At 41.5% G+C, this 15,612-nt stretch overlaps 1 protein-coding gene and 1 long non-coding RNA gene across 10 annotated transcripts in view; one reads left to right on the forward strand and one right to left on the reverse strand.

Annotated features, from left to right (window-relative positions):
- Positions 1-15,612, reverse strand: part of LOC107975061 (uncharacterized) — a 47,121-nt gene that overhangs the window by 13,545 nt on the left and 17,964 nt on the right. The gene's annotated exons all lie outside the window — the stretch shown is intronic.
- PHACTR1 (phosphatase and actin regulator 1) overlaps positions 7,970-15,612 on the forward strand; it is a 574,604-nt gene continuing 566,961 nt past the window's right edge. The window contains exons 1-3 of one of the 9 annotated variants that reach the window (XM_009450525.5): positions 7,970-8,183; positions 8,794-8,838; positions 9,986-10,138. In XM_009450525.5, coding sequence (XP_009448800.1) covers positions 10,036-10,138 — 103 coding nt within the window. In that variant the 5' untranslated portion in view covers positions 7,970-8,183; positions 8,794-8,838; positions 9,986-10,035. Of the gene's footprint in view, positions 8,184-8,793; positions 9,029-9,409; positions 9,729-9,985; positions 10,139-15,612 lie in introns of those variants that run through there. The other 8 variants (XM_009450524.5, XM_063812096.1, XM_063812097.1 and 5 more) reach the window with 8 other exon arrangements.

Raw genomic sequence — 15,612 nt, forward strand, 5'->3', positions numbered from 1 at the left:
TACAAGTGATGGGAGAAAAGCCCAGAGCTGGGAAGCACTGTGCCTAAAGTCACAGAGCAACAGACCTCTCAGTCCTTACACTTGCCACAAATACAGTGATTGAGGACAGTCTTCACCCAATTTCCTCTCAAACATACACTCTCATTGAGGAAGCCCAGGGACAGAAGGACAGGGATTGGAGTCCAAAGAGAAGCCAATGGGGGTATGATGCTTCTCTGTGATTCAGAATGTTCCTCTGAACCTCTCCAAAGAACCAGAAGCAAACGACCAGTCCATCCACATTGGAGTCTATGCAAGACTTTATGTAAAGCATCCCTGGCCATCTCCACCCTGAAAATTATTTTCTTTCTTGTAAATTTCAAAATCACTTAGCCAGAATTCAGACTCTGCTTGTCCTTGATTTTGGGGTCTTTGAATCTCAGGCTTCAGCTTCTGACTAAAAAAAGGAACCTCTAGGAGAGCATAAAGCCACTGGAGTCCTCCTTGAAATGTAGGCAGTAATGGTGGCAGCCAACCCCCACCACCCATGAGGCAGTGGCTCAGGTAGGGTATTTCTCTATAAGCATGAGTAACCACTCCAGCTTCCTGGGAATGTGTGATAAATGTTCCCATGGCTGTGCTGCAGCACAGTGGGTGCTGTTGGCTCTGTCTCACCACATATGTTATCTTCATGGTAGCTGCTCCCAAAAAGGGTTGTAACTCAAGGGAATCTCTTCACAGATTTGTGTCTGGCTTTAAAACAAGGAGCTCTCAAACATGTCAAATGAGGGAAGCAGACGGTGTCTCTATTTTGGGGTGCTTTTTCCCTTTGGGTTTGTAAAGGTTTCCTCTGGGAGGACTCTTTCCTTTTACATTCATGGGTTTGATGGCTTGCATGTTGCAAGCCAATTCTGCATCTGGAAAAGAGCCTTTTTCCAGGTATACAGCTTAGTGAGGTTCAGGTTGATCCAGAGAGAGGGAGGCAGCAGAAGGTGGGGGAGGAACACAGCACTTAATGGACACAGCATGTTACATTAGTTGAATACTTCTTTGGTTGCCATAGGAATGAGAAGACTTTTGATTTTAAATCATAGTTCCTCCAGAGCTATGTTAAAAATGTGATGGTAGAGTCTTGCTGTTTACCACTACCAGCTTTTTTAAATCAAGGGCTCTTTAAAAAAATGCAGCCCAAATGTTTACCCTGCCAGAGGAGGTTATACTAACCTGAAAAATGTTACTCCCAATGCTCTAAGGGCTAAAGAACATGAACTTCTCCCAAGTACCTTGGGTCCCACAATTCCCAGGCTAGTGAAATACAATGCAGTTCTATTATTTGTCCTCCCAGGAGAGATCTGTGAAATATACAAAAGAGCCTGTGACGGATGGTAACTCACTCAAGGCAATTATCATCGTAGTACTGTGAAAGCACATTTAAAAATCAATTGGTTTAAAACCAACAGCTCTTGAAACCATTTTTAAAGATTATTCGTTTAAAACATGGTGGTACATGTTTTTGTTTTGTTTTTTTTTCCATCAGTCAGCCTGCTAATCCTTTTTGTTGCTATTCAAAGTTCAGACATGAGAGTGTCACCCTACAATTTCAGCATTAAACACAGTACCGGGTTTGAGTGTCTACTCCTTCCTCCCCTACCACCAACTAAGTACTGTATTCCCATCTAATTTGAAAAGCTAAGGAGAAATTAAACACATCAAAGGTTGAACACTACACAAAGGTTCCCAACCAGCATACCAAAATGCCTCTCTCTTGGTCGTTGGTAGCTGAGACCCTGGAGATGACTGCTTCTAGACATTTCTGCTCATTTACAGATAGGATAGTTTTCAGTGTATGCTTTCACATGAAAAAAAGTTAAGAGAATCAAAGTTCAGGCTAAACTGTAATCTCCTGAGGAAGGAATCAAACTAGCTTATTGTATTCCCAGCAACTATTTACAGTGTCTGGCACATATTGAGTGATAAACTACCAACTGCTAATGAAACAATGAGGAATAAATGTATAATACCTGAACATTTACAGTGGGCAAGATCTGTGGACCAATCCCTGGAAGAATATAAACTTCAGTTGTTTTGTTGGTTCGTTTTGAGACACGGTCTTGCTCTGTTGCCCAGGCTAGAGTGCAGTGGCGCGATCACAGCTCACTGCAGCCCCAACCTCCTGGGCTCAGTCGATCCTCTCACCTCTCACCTCAGTCTCCCAAAGTGCTGGGATTACAGCCATGAGCCACTGCACCCTGCCAGAACATCAGTTGTTGTGCAATTACCCAGTGTATAAAGTGCCCACTCTGTGCCAAGCGTCTACATATATCGTGTCATTTAATTTGGCTGAGGAAAGAGAAGATGAACTCATGAAAATTCTGCTCTAGTTTGTCATTCACTGTTGCAAACTTCTCTCAGGAAAGCAGGGTAGCAAAAAGAATAACAGATGTCCTTTTGGTGAAGATGTCTTGGCATGGGTCCTCAATGCTTTCCTACTTTATATGGCCCACCAGGAAAAAAAAAATGTGCCTTGAAGCACTCTCTGTGAAGAAAAATAATGATAATATCTAACACTCCTTGGGTGTGTACGAGGAGCCAGGCACCACTCCAGCTGCTTCACACATATTAACTCATTTAATCTTCATGTATACATACATAGTTAACTACAACAGACGTTAGAGATATAGACAAAATACTACCGAATTTCAGAGGACTAAGAGCTTATTTGCAATTGGAGTGATGGAGGCAATGTCTCAACATATTAGATGGATACAGTTGGGGTGGATGGGAAGGGGTGCTCTATTCCCTCAACTCCTTGCATACATGTAGGCTGTTCAAAAAATATTGTTAAATACTATCTATGTATTTCCTGTGTTCAGGCTCTGCGTTGTCTCATTTGGCCCTGATTTTTATTCCTCTGCTAGAGATGGAAACTGAGACCCAAGGAGATTAGCGTGCAAGGTTCTGCTACAGAACTAGGATCCTCTAGATGATATTTTTAACTACTTCACTGCATTGTCTCCTGATGATTAGCTAACATTTCTTTGGTGCTCATTATACAGCAATGAGTGTTTTGAGGCTAAATATGACAGATTATTTTTCTTTCATTTACTGATAATGTTTATGATATATTAAAATGCAGTGAATACCAACAAGGTTCTCTTTGTTTCAGAAAAGACAAATAAAGGCATTCCTCTTAGGAGAGAGGAGTTGAGTCTTCTGTTACCTTTAATCCACGAGGAGCAGAGAATTATGATTTGGAAACTTAATTCCTGTGATATGATACCCTTCAATGCCTTCAGGTGACAGATCCTAAAAGCATTTACCTTTGAACAACAAATTAAACTGGGGACTATGTCATGAATAATAATAATTGTTTGTTATACAAAGATATGCATCAAATGTCCCTGCACATATACATAAGAAAAACATTAAGTGTTAATATTTAAGCATACAGACTTTGCTGTAGAATGTGTCAGTGTATTTTAAAGCTAAAAGGAATGAGTCACCTAAGTCCATTACTATTTAGATACGACCCACACTGCCTCCCTCCCTGTGAGCTCTCACTGCTATGTTCAGTCCTATTTGTTCAATGTGCTTTGGAGGCTCAAGGGCCATATCATTAACGTAGGGTCTATTAGACTTGTGGCTCTTAGAGATTATTGTTCTTTCTTTCTTGAATATGTGTTTGGATATTTTCAGGGTTGCTATCTGGATTTTTAGGGGGACTAGGAAAAGGCTAGTCCTCCCACTAGGGAACTTGTGACTAATTTGTCAGCCTTCTCCAGGAGAGTTGAAAATAAATCACACACACAGAGAGAGGGGGAGAGTAAGGAAAGAGAGAGAGAGAGAATGAAAGAATTGAGGGCAATGTGATTTTCTCGCCAGAGGGAATAAGTCAAATATCATTATTATGTATCCTAAAATTCATGTAAAAAAATTACTATTGTCAATGTACTTCTCCATCATTGGGTGGTCATTTTAACGTCTTCATATTTAGATATTTGACAGTTATAGTAAGTAGAGAGTTGCTAGAGAACTTCTTGTTTCCTTACTCAACATTTCCCCCTTCCCCTATTTCCAGATGAACGACCTGGGCACAGAGATGGGGACTGAATCTGACTATTTTTTCTCTGAAACAAAAAGATTTTCATATTATAAGTAAGATCAACTTACTAGAATCCAGTTGGCAGAAGGGTAAGATGACATGTGAACTCTTGTTCTTTCCTCTCTCAACTGACCTTTCTAAAAAGTATTAACAGAAGGGAAAGGATATTTTCAGAAGTGGGCAGCAAGTGAGGCCAATGGATGTCCTCTGCCTGGCCCTGGCCCCACCATATTGTCCAGTGTGCACCTTATCCAGTGTGGCTGTCTCCAGGGCAGTTTCAAGAGCAGAGGGCTTTGTGGTTTTGGTGTGAAGACTTTTCCTGCTAACTGAGGATGGCTCAAGGGGAAACTCCTTTGGCACAACGTTCTTGAATAGAATTAATGAATCCACCTCTGAATCTATAAGGCAGCTTTGGCCCTGGTTCAAATGAAGATGCTAACAAATTTAATGCCCTTTTCTAACAGCAGAGTACCAGGTATCTTAAACTTAAGGAAGCCCTCAAAACATGACTGTAGGCTTATACGGAATAGAATTAAGGTCTCTCCCCTGAGACTTCTTTCTCCACACACTTTCCCAGTCTTCCCAGCCTTCTTTAGCTTTCTAAGTATCATCAAAACTTATTCACGAGAAAGAACTGGAAGTTCAATTACTCTAAAGCAAAAATAACTGATGATGGCTTAACATGTTTTCTCTGCCATCAAGATTTCAATATGAATAAAGCCTTAGATAAAATACTTGCAGTACCCCTATCAATTAATGACAAGCTTTATAAAGAAAGGAAAGGAGGCCACACCTGTAATCCCAGCACTTTGGGAGGCTGAGATAGGAGAATCAATTGAGGTCAGGGGTTCTAGACCAGCCTGGGCAATATAGCAAGACCCCGTCACTATTAATTTTTTTAATGAAAGAAAAAAAAAGGAAAGAAATTTCTTTCGATGGAGGGGTTGGGAGGTAAAATGACTTATCAAGCAGAGGGAGCCACTGCTATTGAAACATTCTGGGGTCAGGTCTTTGCAAAAATGAATGAATATTGTTTTCTGTGGTTGTCTAGCACGCTAGCACTTCAACAAAGATTATTAATCTAGGTACCAAACCAACAGATCCAACATATCATCACACTTTAAGAAAGTCTCTAATAGTTTAAAGTTAAAGTTAGTTGGGTTTATTAGCAGAAAAAGAATCTTCTCCAGGATGTCATTTAGGTAGAAGGCCAGACCTCAATATTCCAACACAAATATAAAACATGGTCTTCTAGGGAGCTCTGGAATATAAGGTAATTAAACAAGGAAAATTCTTTGTAAAATTATAAATAAGAAGAACTGCTTTATCTCTTAGCACAGAGGATAAACCCAGGCTTGTTCCAATGGAAGTCAACAGCATAACGTAAAAAGAGCAAGTTATCTACTTACAAATCATGTGATCTCTCCTGGAATGTTTGGGTCTTTTGCCATCTAACACAATAAATAAGCACACCCCCAAAATAAATACAAGCTTATATCTTTACTTGCCTCTAGATTCCATCATGAAGCATACCTCTATTTTGAATTAATTGAATACGTCTGCTTGTGTATAGAATACTCACATATGTATCCTCTTCCAACCAAACTAAAAACAAAAAAGTATGTATCTCTCTACCATCTCACATATTTTTAATAATTCTAGATTATTTGTTTCAACCTTACAGTTCTACACTTTCATATTTTAATGCCATCAATGTAAAACATATGACTTGATTTTGGAATTTTTCAAAATAATATTTTATTTCTAGGTCATAGAGATATGTTAACACTGAATTAAGTTTTGCAGAGCTGAAATCTTGAGAATGTTTTGGGTTGGATTGTTCAGTGCCGAATACCTGTTAGTTTGAATACTTGATGTAACCTTGCCTTCCTCTCTGATTATTTCTCAGAACAATAGACCATTATAAGTGTTGTTTTGGAGCAGTTTAAAGTTACAAAACAGAATTGAGCTAATCAGATTTTGACATTGGCTTTTGAACATTACTATGCTTTACCATATTTAAAAATAATTTTCGAACACACACACACACCTATATGTAATCTATAGCTATATTCCCCAGAGAGTGAGATCATTTTTTGAAAATCTATTACAGAAGTTGGTCATATGATGCTACAGAACACAGTGATAATTATTTAGTAAAAGTAAGTCCCTGTTTGCAAATGAATTATCATCCCCTTCCCAAATACATTTATTTATTTATTTATTTATTTATTTATTTATTTTTGAGATAGAGTCTTGCTCTGTCACCCAGGCTGGAGTGCAATGGCATGATCTCAGCTCACCACAACCTCCACCTCCCAGGTTCAAGCGATTCTCCTGTTCAGCCTCCCAAGTAGCTGGAATTACAGGTGCCCACCACCATGCCTGGCTAATTTTTTATATTTTTAGTAGAGATGGGGTTTCACCATGTTGGCCAGGCTGGTCTTGAACTCCTAACCTCAGGTGATCCACCCACCTTGACTTCTCATAGTGTTGGGATTACAGACGTGAGCCTCTGTGCCTGGCCCCAAATACATTTCTTTAAGTTGAAATTTTCCCTCCTGAGTTTTCTAAAATTATGACCCTTTCATATTATTTGTTCACTTTGTAAAGTATTTTAAATTTCCCTTTCTTGGTCAACTCTTCAGAAATGACTGACTTCCAAATCCACCACCTACCCCCTGGGAATCAACTCTATTTTTCACATTTCCAGTTTAGCATCTCTTTCTTCAATCACACATTCATTTGCACTCACCTAAAGGTTTGGTCAGCAGCATAGACTTATACTCTCTCTCTCTCTTTCTCTCACCTATGAGTCATTACAATTTCAGTAGAATTACAATAACGAGTTCAGAACCTGTCGCCCACACCTCACAGTAAGTAAAAGGAACCAGAAGACAGCATTCTCCTCTTATAAATGTCAAGTGTTCAGCATGTCTCCAGTGGGTGCTGAATAGAAAAGTAACCTTAAAGAAGTCAGTCCTTGGGTTAGAGCAAAGCTTTGAGAATTCAGAGTCCATAGTTGACTTTCCTACAAGGGCATATGATTGGTAGTGTCAGCTTCCTTTTTCATGAGGCTTAACTGTCTGCAGCACCGGCTTGGTGTCTGATCTGTTCTGATCGGGTGGGAGAGGGAGACCCCACAAAACAAACAGCAGAGGATTTTCAAGGGCAGCCAGCCGAGCTGTGTATAGGGAGTGGGGGGACAGGGGTGGTGTTGATGGTCTTCCTTCCGAGGCTTATCAAATGTAAATGCTCTTTTCTTAACAAGCTGACCCACTGCACACCACACCATACTAATGAGCAATTCTGCTTGGTCAACAAAGGGTGCAAGAGGTTGTGGAAAACCCACAGTAGGGCTTGCATTTGGCTATCACTATGCCCTGCATGAAGATCTCAAAGTACTGTGCCTAAAAGTCATTACTGAGGTTTGGTAGGAAGGATATTAAACCAGAATAACTTGAGATACTAGCCAAAGTTTATTTTTGTTGTTGGGATTATTTTGCTACATTCAGACAGAGAGAAATGCATTTAGGCAGACTGGCATGATCTGCGCTGGATATTTGACCAGGCAATCAGAAGCAAGGAAAGGAAGAAAGCCAGGCAAGAGGGAAGGGGTGACATCAAACGTGCCCTCTGTATTTCGCTCCAGAAAACAGCTCACAATTATGACTACCTGCCTTGTTTTGCAGCTCAGCATAAAAGTGGTGTTGCACCAAACCCTACTGGAGCAGCCTTCGTGATTAGAAAGTACTCCACACCTTGGAGAGCTGAGGAGACATGAGAATAATTTTAAATGCAAATTAAATTGAGGGGGTAGCAGAGAAGAACACATAAAAGACAGTAAAACAAAACCTTTCAATTTTCTTAAATTAGCAGTCTAATGTGTTCTAAAGAGCAGCTCCACTCAGATCTCTTCTTAAGGGTTGCATTTCATCACAGTATAAATGGGCAAATCCATCACTTCCCTCTGCTCAGTGCTCTTGAAGCGAGATTGAAGGGAAAATTAGAAGCTGTTCATTTGGGCTTGCGGGCTCAGAAGCATCGCACTGCTTTGTTTTGTACTCTACCGTGTCCTGTTGAAAGGGGTCAACAAGTGCCGGTGAGTATCCGCTAACTTCCAGACTCTTCCTTTCAAATATCTTTTTGGCTAATTTTCCTTTGCCGGGGATGGGGGTTGTTGGGGGGAGTGGGGATCTCCCACAAAATCTATGCTATAATACGTCTTTCAGAATCTGGGAAATTTCAGACAGCTTTTTAAGCTTCTTCCAGTGACTGATTTGCAGAAGGGAAGAGTTATTTTCAGCCTAGATGCCGGTGGCTGTTCTGTGTATTAATTATAACAGGGGAATGTCTAACGTATGCTAAGCTAAAATGGCCTTTCCCTAAACTCCCCCATTCCCTGCCACTCTTAGGCCAGCATTAGGGTAATAACTGGTGCCCCCCAAAAAATTTCTAGACAACTTTTCTATATATTAAATTTTTAATCATTTCATATTCTATTCTTTTGTAGCTGCAAATCAAACTAAGATTTGGGATTATGAAAATAAACAATGAAGATATAAATCTGTTTTTTTTTTTTAATGACTATGGCACTTCTCTGCCTAAGAGATAGGGGGCTGGGGAATAGCCCTGCATGATGTATGCATGTGGATTTGATGATTTTCTGCCAAAGTTTTACACGGGAAACTGGTAATTTTCTCCCTTCGCAGGGGAGGGTGCAGAGGCTGAGGCTGGCGTCACCTTCCGTTGCTAAGGTAACGTGCTCTGGCCATTTTATCTGATAAAGGAAGTCCAGTGGACTGTATGCATTATTCATCACTGCTCTAATCAAACAATCAAAATCGTTTACTTTCACCGGGAATATTTAGCAAGATCAAAGACACTCTGGCTGGAACGGCTCTTGTTTTACCGCTGACAGATAGCCTTTGATTTTTATTTTTTGCAGTAAGTATATTTGCTATTGGGGTACCTTTGGGTATTTTTAAAAGTTTTGTCTTACCGGACTTGGTTTCTTAAATTAAAATACATACTGTTAGACAGAGAAACCAATTGGATTAGACTTCCAAGCTTGGTTTTAATGACTTTGTCTTGTTAATTCTTTCCAAAAAAATATTCTGCAGAAATAGAGATAATTCATTTGTGTGAGTATCAGGGAAAGGCTACATAGGCTTGAAAAAAGAACCCAACAGGCTGAATGTTTTCTGGGGAAGTATATTAGCTTTGTGACAGGCTAGTGTATGATAATATCATAGGGATCATTGCAGTGCTGCAATCATTGTTGCTGCTCTACCAACCACAATTGTTTCTCAAAAATCAGCCCCTGCCAGGCACAGGCAGGTGACGATCCTCTAGCATTTTATAAAATGTGCTGAAGGGAATCGCCAGAAAGGAAGGAATTCAAAGCATTTGTACAGCAAATATGTCAGTGTGTGTCATAAACGCACGGCATCTATGAGTGGAGGCTCAGATTCCCAGGCAATTTTCCCTGCTCCAGGGGAATCCGAAAGTCCCGGGATGAGCTGAGGATCAACACTCACAACGGCTGACACTTAATGACGCTATTTATCAAGTAGACCTTTTGAAAACTGATAGCATGTGAATTTAACAGTATATGTTCCAGAGAATATAAAGCAAGGAAAGGCTGGTATGTTATCTCTCTTTAGATCAGATCATCTGTTTTTCCTGGGTAGAATATATTACTTTTAATGAATGTTGGCTAAATGCAGCATTTTCTCATACTGTAGGAAAGCTAAGCTGGGGGGTGGCTTTAGAATTGCAAATGTCCATCAAGTAGTAGAATATTATAATGGGATATTCTTATTCAAACATTTTAAAGTACATCTATATATACACTTTATACTTGACATCTAAAATATTGTGGATTTTTTTTCCCCTTTATAGGTGTTCCAGTGAACATTTTCTCTCAAAACTCTGTGTTTGGAACATCAAGGATGGATTATCCCAAAATGGATTATTTTCTGGATGTAGAGTCTGCTCACAGACTCTTGGATGTTGAGTCAGCTCAAAGATTCTTCTACAGTCAAGGAGCTCAAGGTAATAAAATAAGAAAAAGAAATTCCTCTTATTTGCACGTCGGTTTTATATGAACAGCCATGTAGGCTGTAGCTGTTAAAGCCTTGCTCTGAAAGTTTAATAACCGGTATTTCTAAGTTGATAACCTCTACCAAACTGCTGCTGGAATTGAGGCAGGTATATAATAGAATAAATAAATCCACACTTCTTGGATGTGGTTAAAAAAATGCCCAACTTTTGGTGCAAGTGCCCCTCAGAAAGCTATGTTAGAAATGATTTCCTACCACCTGTGTCCAACACTTATGTCCAAAAAGAATCAAGAATGCTCTTCCTCTTGGAGAATTTCCAGTTTGCAGCCACAGCACTTGAAATCTTAAGGCATCATGACCCAGTGGACTGGAATCCAGCAGGATTAGGGGCTCCTGAGAGAAGCGCTGAGCTTCTCTATAGCTGCCTTCTCTATTTTAGCTGAATTCAGTTACTGCCTCAGATAATTACTAGTGTACATTCAGGGAGCAAGCCTGTTGGGAAGTGTGGTTGATGTGTCTGTTTTTATTACATGTTTCAAGATGGTCAGTTAGGTTCCAGTTTTCTTGCCCTTCTGTTGGGGTATTTAGAATGTTTTTCCACCACATTAAAGAAGAAGCTGGAGTGTTATATGGGATCTCGTGACAAGGAGGAGATCTTTTTTTCCACATATTTTCTGTTTTCCATGAAATGTTTAAGGTGATCAGTCAAAGCAACCTGATGATGGGCATGTCCCAAATGATACAGGTGATGCATTGAGAAGGAGGACAATGTCCCTATTTTAGAATAGAAAAGCAGTTGAATTCTTAGAAGTCACAAAGCAGAGCTGAGAAGATAATGCAGTCAGTTTTTATAATTCTGGCATCTTTCCCTTTAGATGGTGATGGGAACTTTACACAGGCCACTGATAATATCCTGTCTGGGCTTTCCCAAGTGGTCCTCTGAATTGCTTTTACCTCCCTCTCAAGCCAACTTATCGTGGTAACCTCAGGGGGCTTGCAAGCCGTCTCCTTCTCTGCTTTCATTTCTCAGAGCATGACCCAGTCTTGTTAAAGTCAAGAGGGGTTGGAAATGGTCTGGTTGATTTGCTGAGGTCTGTGTGCTCATCAGCAGAGCTGAAATTAGCAGAAGTGATGTAATAGCAAACTCTCCTCAACCTTCTGGGTGTATGGAGTCAACATGGCTGTTCCCAGCCACTTAAAGACACATAAAAATGTGAGTGAAGAAGGAAAAGAGTGAGAGACTGGCCAGGACCTCCAACCTCTTCTGGGTCTGCAAGTAAGAAAATGCTGGAAGTAGAGGTAGAATGGAGGCTGGAAGGGGGTGGGGGATGAAGTTAGGCTCAATCCCTTCTCCAGTCTCAAGGTCACACATTGCTATGTGATTGGTCCATTCGACTGGAATGAGACAATAATGCTCCGTAGCGGGGTCATCCCGCTGAACCGCATAGCTGTTGGCAAAACAGAAAGGGGGGAAGCAGTTAATTATAGAGAATAAAGATGCCCATTTTGTCTTGCTGTGGGGATGGTTTAAGCCTTTAAGAAGACCGTGGGCTCCAAGATCTTACGGAAGGAAAGCAGGCAGGGTGTGGGAGGCTCGGGAGGACTCAAGGCAGCCTTCTGGTTTTCAGCAGATGGAGCTGGGGGTGGAGTGGTCAGAATTGTCACCATCAGTGACTGTGGTTTAGACACCGGAGCTGGAAGGACTAGAAAATGCATGGGAGGTGGCAGCATAAGCTACTGTTGCTCCCTGGAGTCATGTTCGTATTAGAGTAATCAGATGATGTTTCAATCAAGGATTCCTGGATTTGCAGGAGGGGCGGGGGTTCCTGCACACATTGTCTAGGTCAGTGTTTCAAAACCCCCAGTCTTCCTGAATCAGATATCCCGGTGTAAGGCCTGTGAATTTGCATTTTAAGCAAGAGCTCCAGGGATGGCTACCTAGCCAGTTCATCAGTCTAGGGACAGTATTTACGAACCAGTCCACCTAATCCCGTTTTCTCCTCTTCCACCTCACAACAGGAACATTGTACTCAACACTAGAGGCAGGATGACATAGTGGTTGCAGGCTCCTCTGCAAAATGCAAACAGTAATAGTTCCTAATTCACAGGTTGTTAAGAGCATTAATGAGGTAAGATTTTAAAGTGCTTAAAACAGTGTCTGCCACATAAGAAATGCTACACACGAGCAAATCAATAAAGTAAAAATCCCAGCAAAAGCCCATCCTCTTCTGTTTAAAACTTCATAATGGGCCTGGCACAGTGGCTCACGCCTGTAATCCCAACACTTTGGGAAGCCGAGGCGGGTGGATCACTGGAGGTCAGGAGTTCGAGACCAGCCTGACCAACATGGTGAAACCCTGTCTCCACTAAAAATATAAAAATTAGCCAGGCGCAGTGGCATGCCTGTAATCCCAGCTACTCGGGAGGCTAAGGTAGGAGAATCGCTTGAACCTGGGAGGCGGAGGTCGCAGTGAGTGGGGGTGGCACCACTGCACTCCAGCCTGGGTAACAGAGTGAGATTCTGTCAAAAAAAAAAACTTCACAATGAAGCCACTGCCTTGCAAACAAGAAATGTGGCCTGATAAAAGTTAAAAAGTTAAACCTATTTCTAGCAACAACCACAAAAAATAGAAATTTTAAATACATTTAAAAATGCAGTGATTCATTTCTTGTCCTGTCAAAACCCAACTCAGGGCAAAACTGAAAAATAGCTCATCTTGCTGCTCTCCATCTGTCTTGTCCTTCATTTCACTTTAAAGATGAGAGTCCCTCTCCCTCCAACACCTTCCCTAGATCCCCAGCACACAGGACCTATCACCTTGGGAGGCTCCTTTCTCAAGTTCTGCTTTTACCATTAATTGGGGCTTGGCACTGCATTGCATGGGTTCCTCCACTGTAGCTTCCCTCCCCTTTGCACAGATTCCACAGTCTGTCCTGGACAACCAGCACCCCTTAGGCCTAATAAAGGAACAGTGAATGGGTGAAGGCCTGAGTACCATGGCCGGCACCCTTCCCATCCAAACCAGATGCACACATTGGCCGGATTCAAGCTTGTATCGAACCAACGGCAAGGCTCCGAGGACCAGTGAAGGAGGGCAAGCTGGCGGCCAGCTCTTGAGAAACACATTTGAGACAATTAGGGTCTCATGCTATTGCTGAATCACCCCACCACATGGCAGTTCTCTATTTGGCCAGTCCAGCCAGTGCAGAGGATATTAGTAAGGCCAAGTAGCCCCAATTTGATTACTTCTTCTAAAAAGAAGGCCAACTTGAAAGTACAGTATGGGGTTAAGTATCTAAAACTTGGGTGACCTAAGGCTTGGTTGGCTAAACTGTTGTGTGATTATTGCATTTTTGAGTAGTCTATTCTCACTGTCATGCAGATATTTCTATAGACTGATCAAGTGTTCTTACAGATGTAAATGTTTTTAAAGGGAAAAGCAAGAAAATCTGAGTTCCCCTCTCTCATTTCCCACATGACAGCCTCATATCAATTTATTTACAAACTCATAAAGTTCCAGGAAGATAACACCTTCTGTATTAGTCATGTGCAAAATATTTATCCAAAGCAACAATGCCAGAATTATGTTTTTGATCCACACAGAGTTGTTTCTTTTAGATTTTTCTTGGAAAGTGGCAATAGCCTTCCCTTGAATAGAGGACGTTTTAGCTAGTTAAAGCAAGAGGAATCCAGGAGGGTGAGAAGAAAAAGAAGGAAAAAGGCAATTTATCATGAGAAAAATTCTTTTGGAATTCCCTGATCTATTGCCTGATCTATTCTTCTGAATAAAGAACCTGTTATCTTCTCCCAACTTCATTTTCCCCTGGTTGGACCTCAAGGTGGGGGAGATCAGCTGCCTCTCTTATGATTCTGCTTTAGAAGGTATGATGTGTTGCAGAGAGCAGAAAATGTACAGGGTCCTCCTGTTTGCCTCCTGTCAGTGAAGGAGGCTCTCTTGATTAACTAGTGAGTCGTTTGCCAATGGTAAATCCTAACACGAAGGGAGTTCTGCGGAAGTCCCCTTTAACTGAAAAGGAGAACTCCAGAGGTTAGAGATACACATGGCTTCAAATATCAACATGTCTTGGCATCACATAATTTGAGCTCATCTGTGTTTCAGGTTTCTGACAATGCTACCCCACACACTCAACTTCAGACTCTGTAATTTTGTAGTGAACAATTTAACTTGAAGAGAAGACATATTATAAAATCACAAAATTAACATCATGAGATTTTTAGGTTAAAATGGACATTATAGGCCAGGGACTGTCTTAGGTCTCTTCCTAAGCCAAGAGAAACAGACCCTGGGAGGGCCAGCCCCAGGCTCCAGTGCTATTTTTTCAACTAGCCCATGGGTTTTTATGATGAATACTGGAGCTTGAGAACCACCGTTATGGATCATCAGTCACTTGCTACCCAGAGTGTGATCCCAGACTGACAGCACCAGCTTCATTCATTCATCTGGGGCTTGTTAGGAATGTAGAATCTCAGGCCCCACTCTAGACCTAGAGAATCAGAATCTGCATTTTAACAAAATCTCCAGGTAATTTATATTAAAGTTTGAGAAGCAACAATTGAATTCAGTGCACATTACAAACACCACCTGGAATCCTTGTTTTGGCCTTTTTTTTTTTTTTTTTTTTTTTTTTGAGAGAGAGAGAGGGGGTCTGGCTCTGTCATCTCAGGCTAAAGTACAGTAACAGGATCATAGCTCACTGCAGCCTCAAACTCCTGGGCTCAAGCAATCCTCCAGCCTCATTCTCCCAAGTACCTGTAGGCACATGCCACCATGCTTGGCTAATTTCTTAAGTTTTACAGACAGAATCTTGCTATGTTTCCCAGGCTGGTCTTAAACTCCTGGCCTCAAGCAGTCCTCCCACCTCAGCCTCCCAAAATGCTGGGATTATAGGCCACACCTGGGAGATTTCACAACCTAAATGCTAGAGTCCACTATGGACCAATTAAATCAGAATCTCTGGGGATAAGCCCCACACACGGTAATCTTTTAAACTGCCCCCACAAGATTCAAATGTGGAGCCAGGGCTGACAACTACTGACCTTTGTTTCATAGTAAAAGGTTTTAGCATCATGCAGCTATTCTTCCCCGAATAACTTTCTCTATCTAGGTCTTCCACTTTAAATGAATTTGAACCATGGGGAAGATGCAAATGGACTTTTAAAAAGCACTATGGGCTGGCGCAGTGGCTCACACCTGTAATCCCAGCACTTTGGGAGGCCAAGGCAGGCAGATCGCCTGAGGTCAGGAGTTCGAGACCAATCTAGCCAACATGGTGAAACCTGTCCCTACTAAAAATACGAAAGTTAGCTGCGCGTGGTGGTGGGCACCTGTAATCCCAGCTACTCAGGAGACTGAGGCAGGAGAATCACTTGGACCCAGGAGGCAGAGGTTGCAGTGAACTGAGATCACACCATTGCACTCCAGCCTGGGTGACAGAGCGAGACTC

Source organism: Pan troglodytes, chromosome 5 (assembly GCF_028858775.2).
Source record: "Pan troglodytes isolate AG18354 chromosome 5, NHGRI_mPanTro3-v2.0_pri, whole genome shotgun sequence".
NCBI classification, from domain to species: domain Eukaryota; kingdom Metazoa; phylum Chordata; class Mammalia; order Primates; family Hominidae; genus Pan; species Pan troglodytes.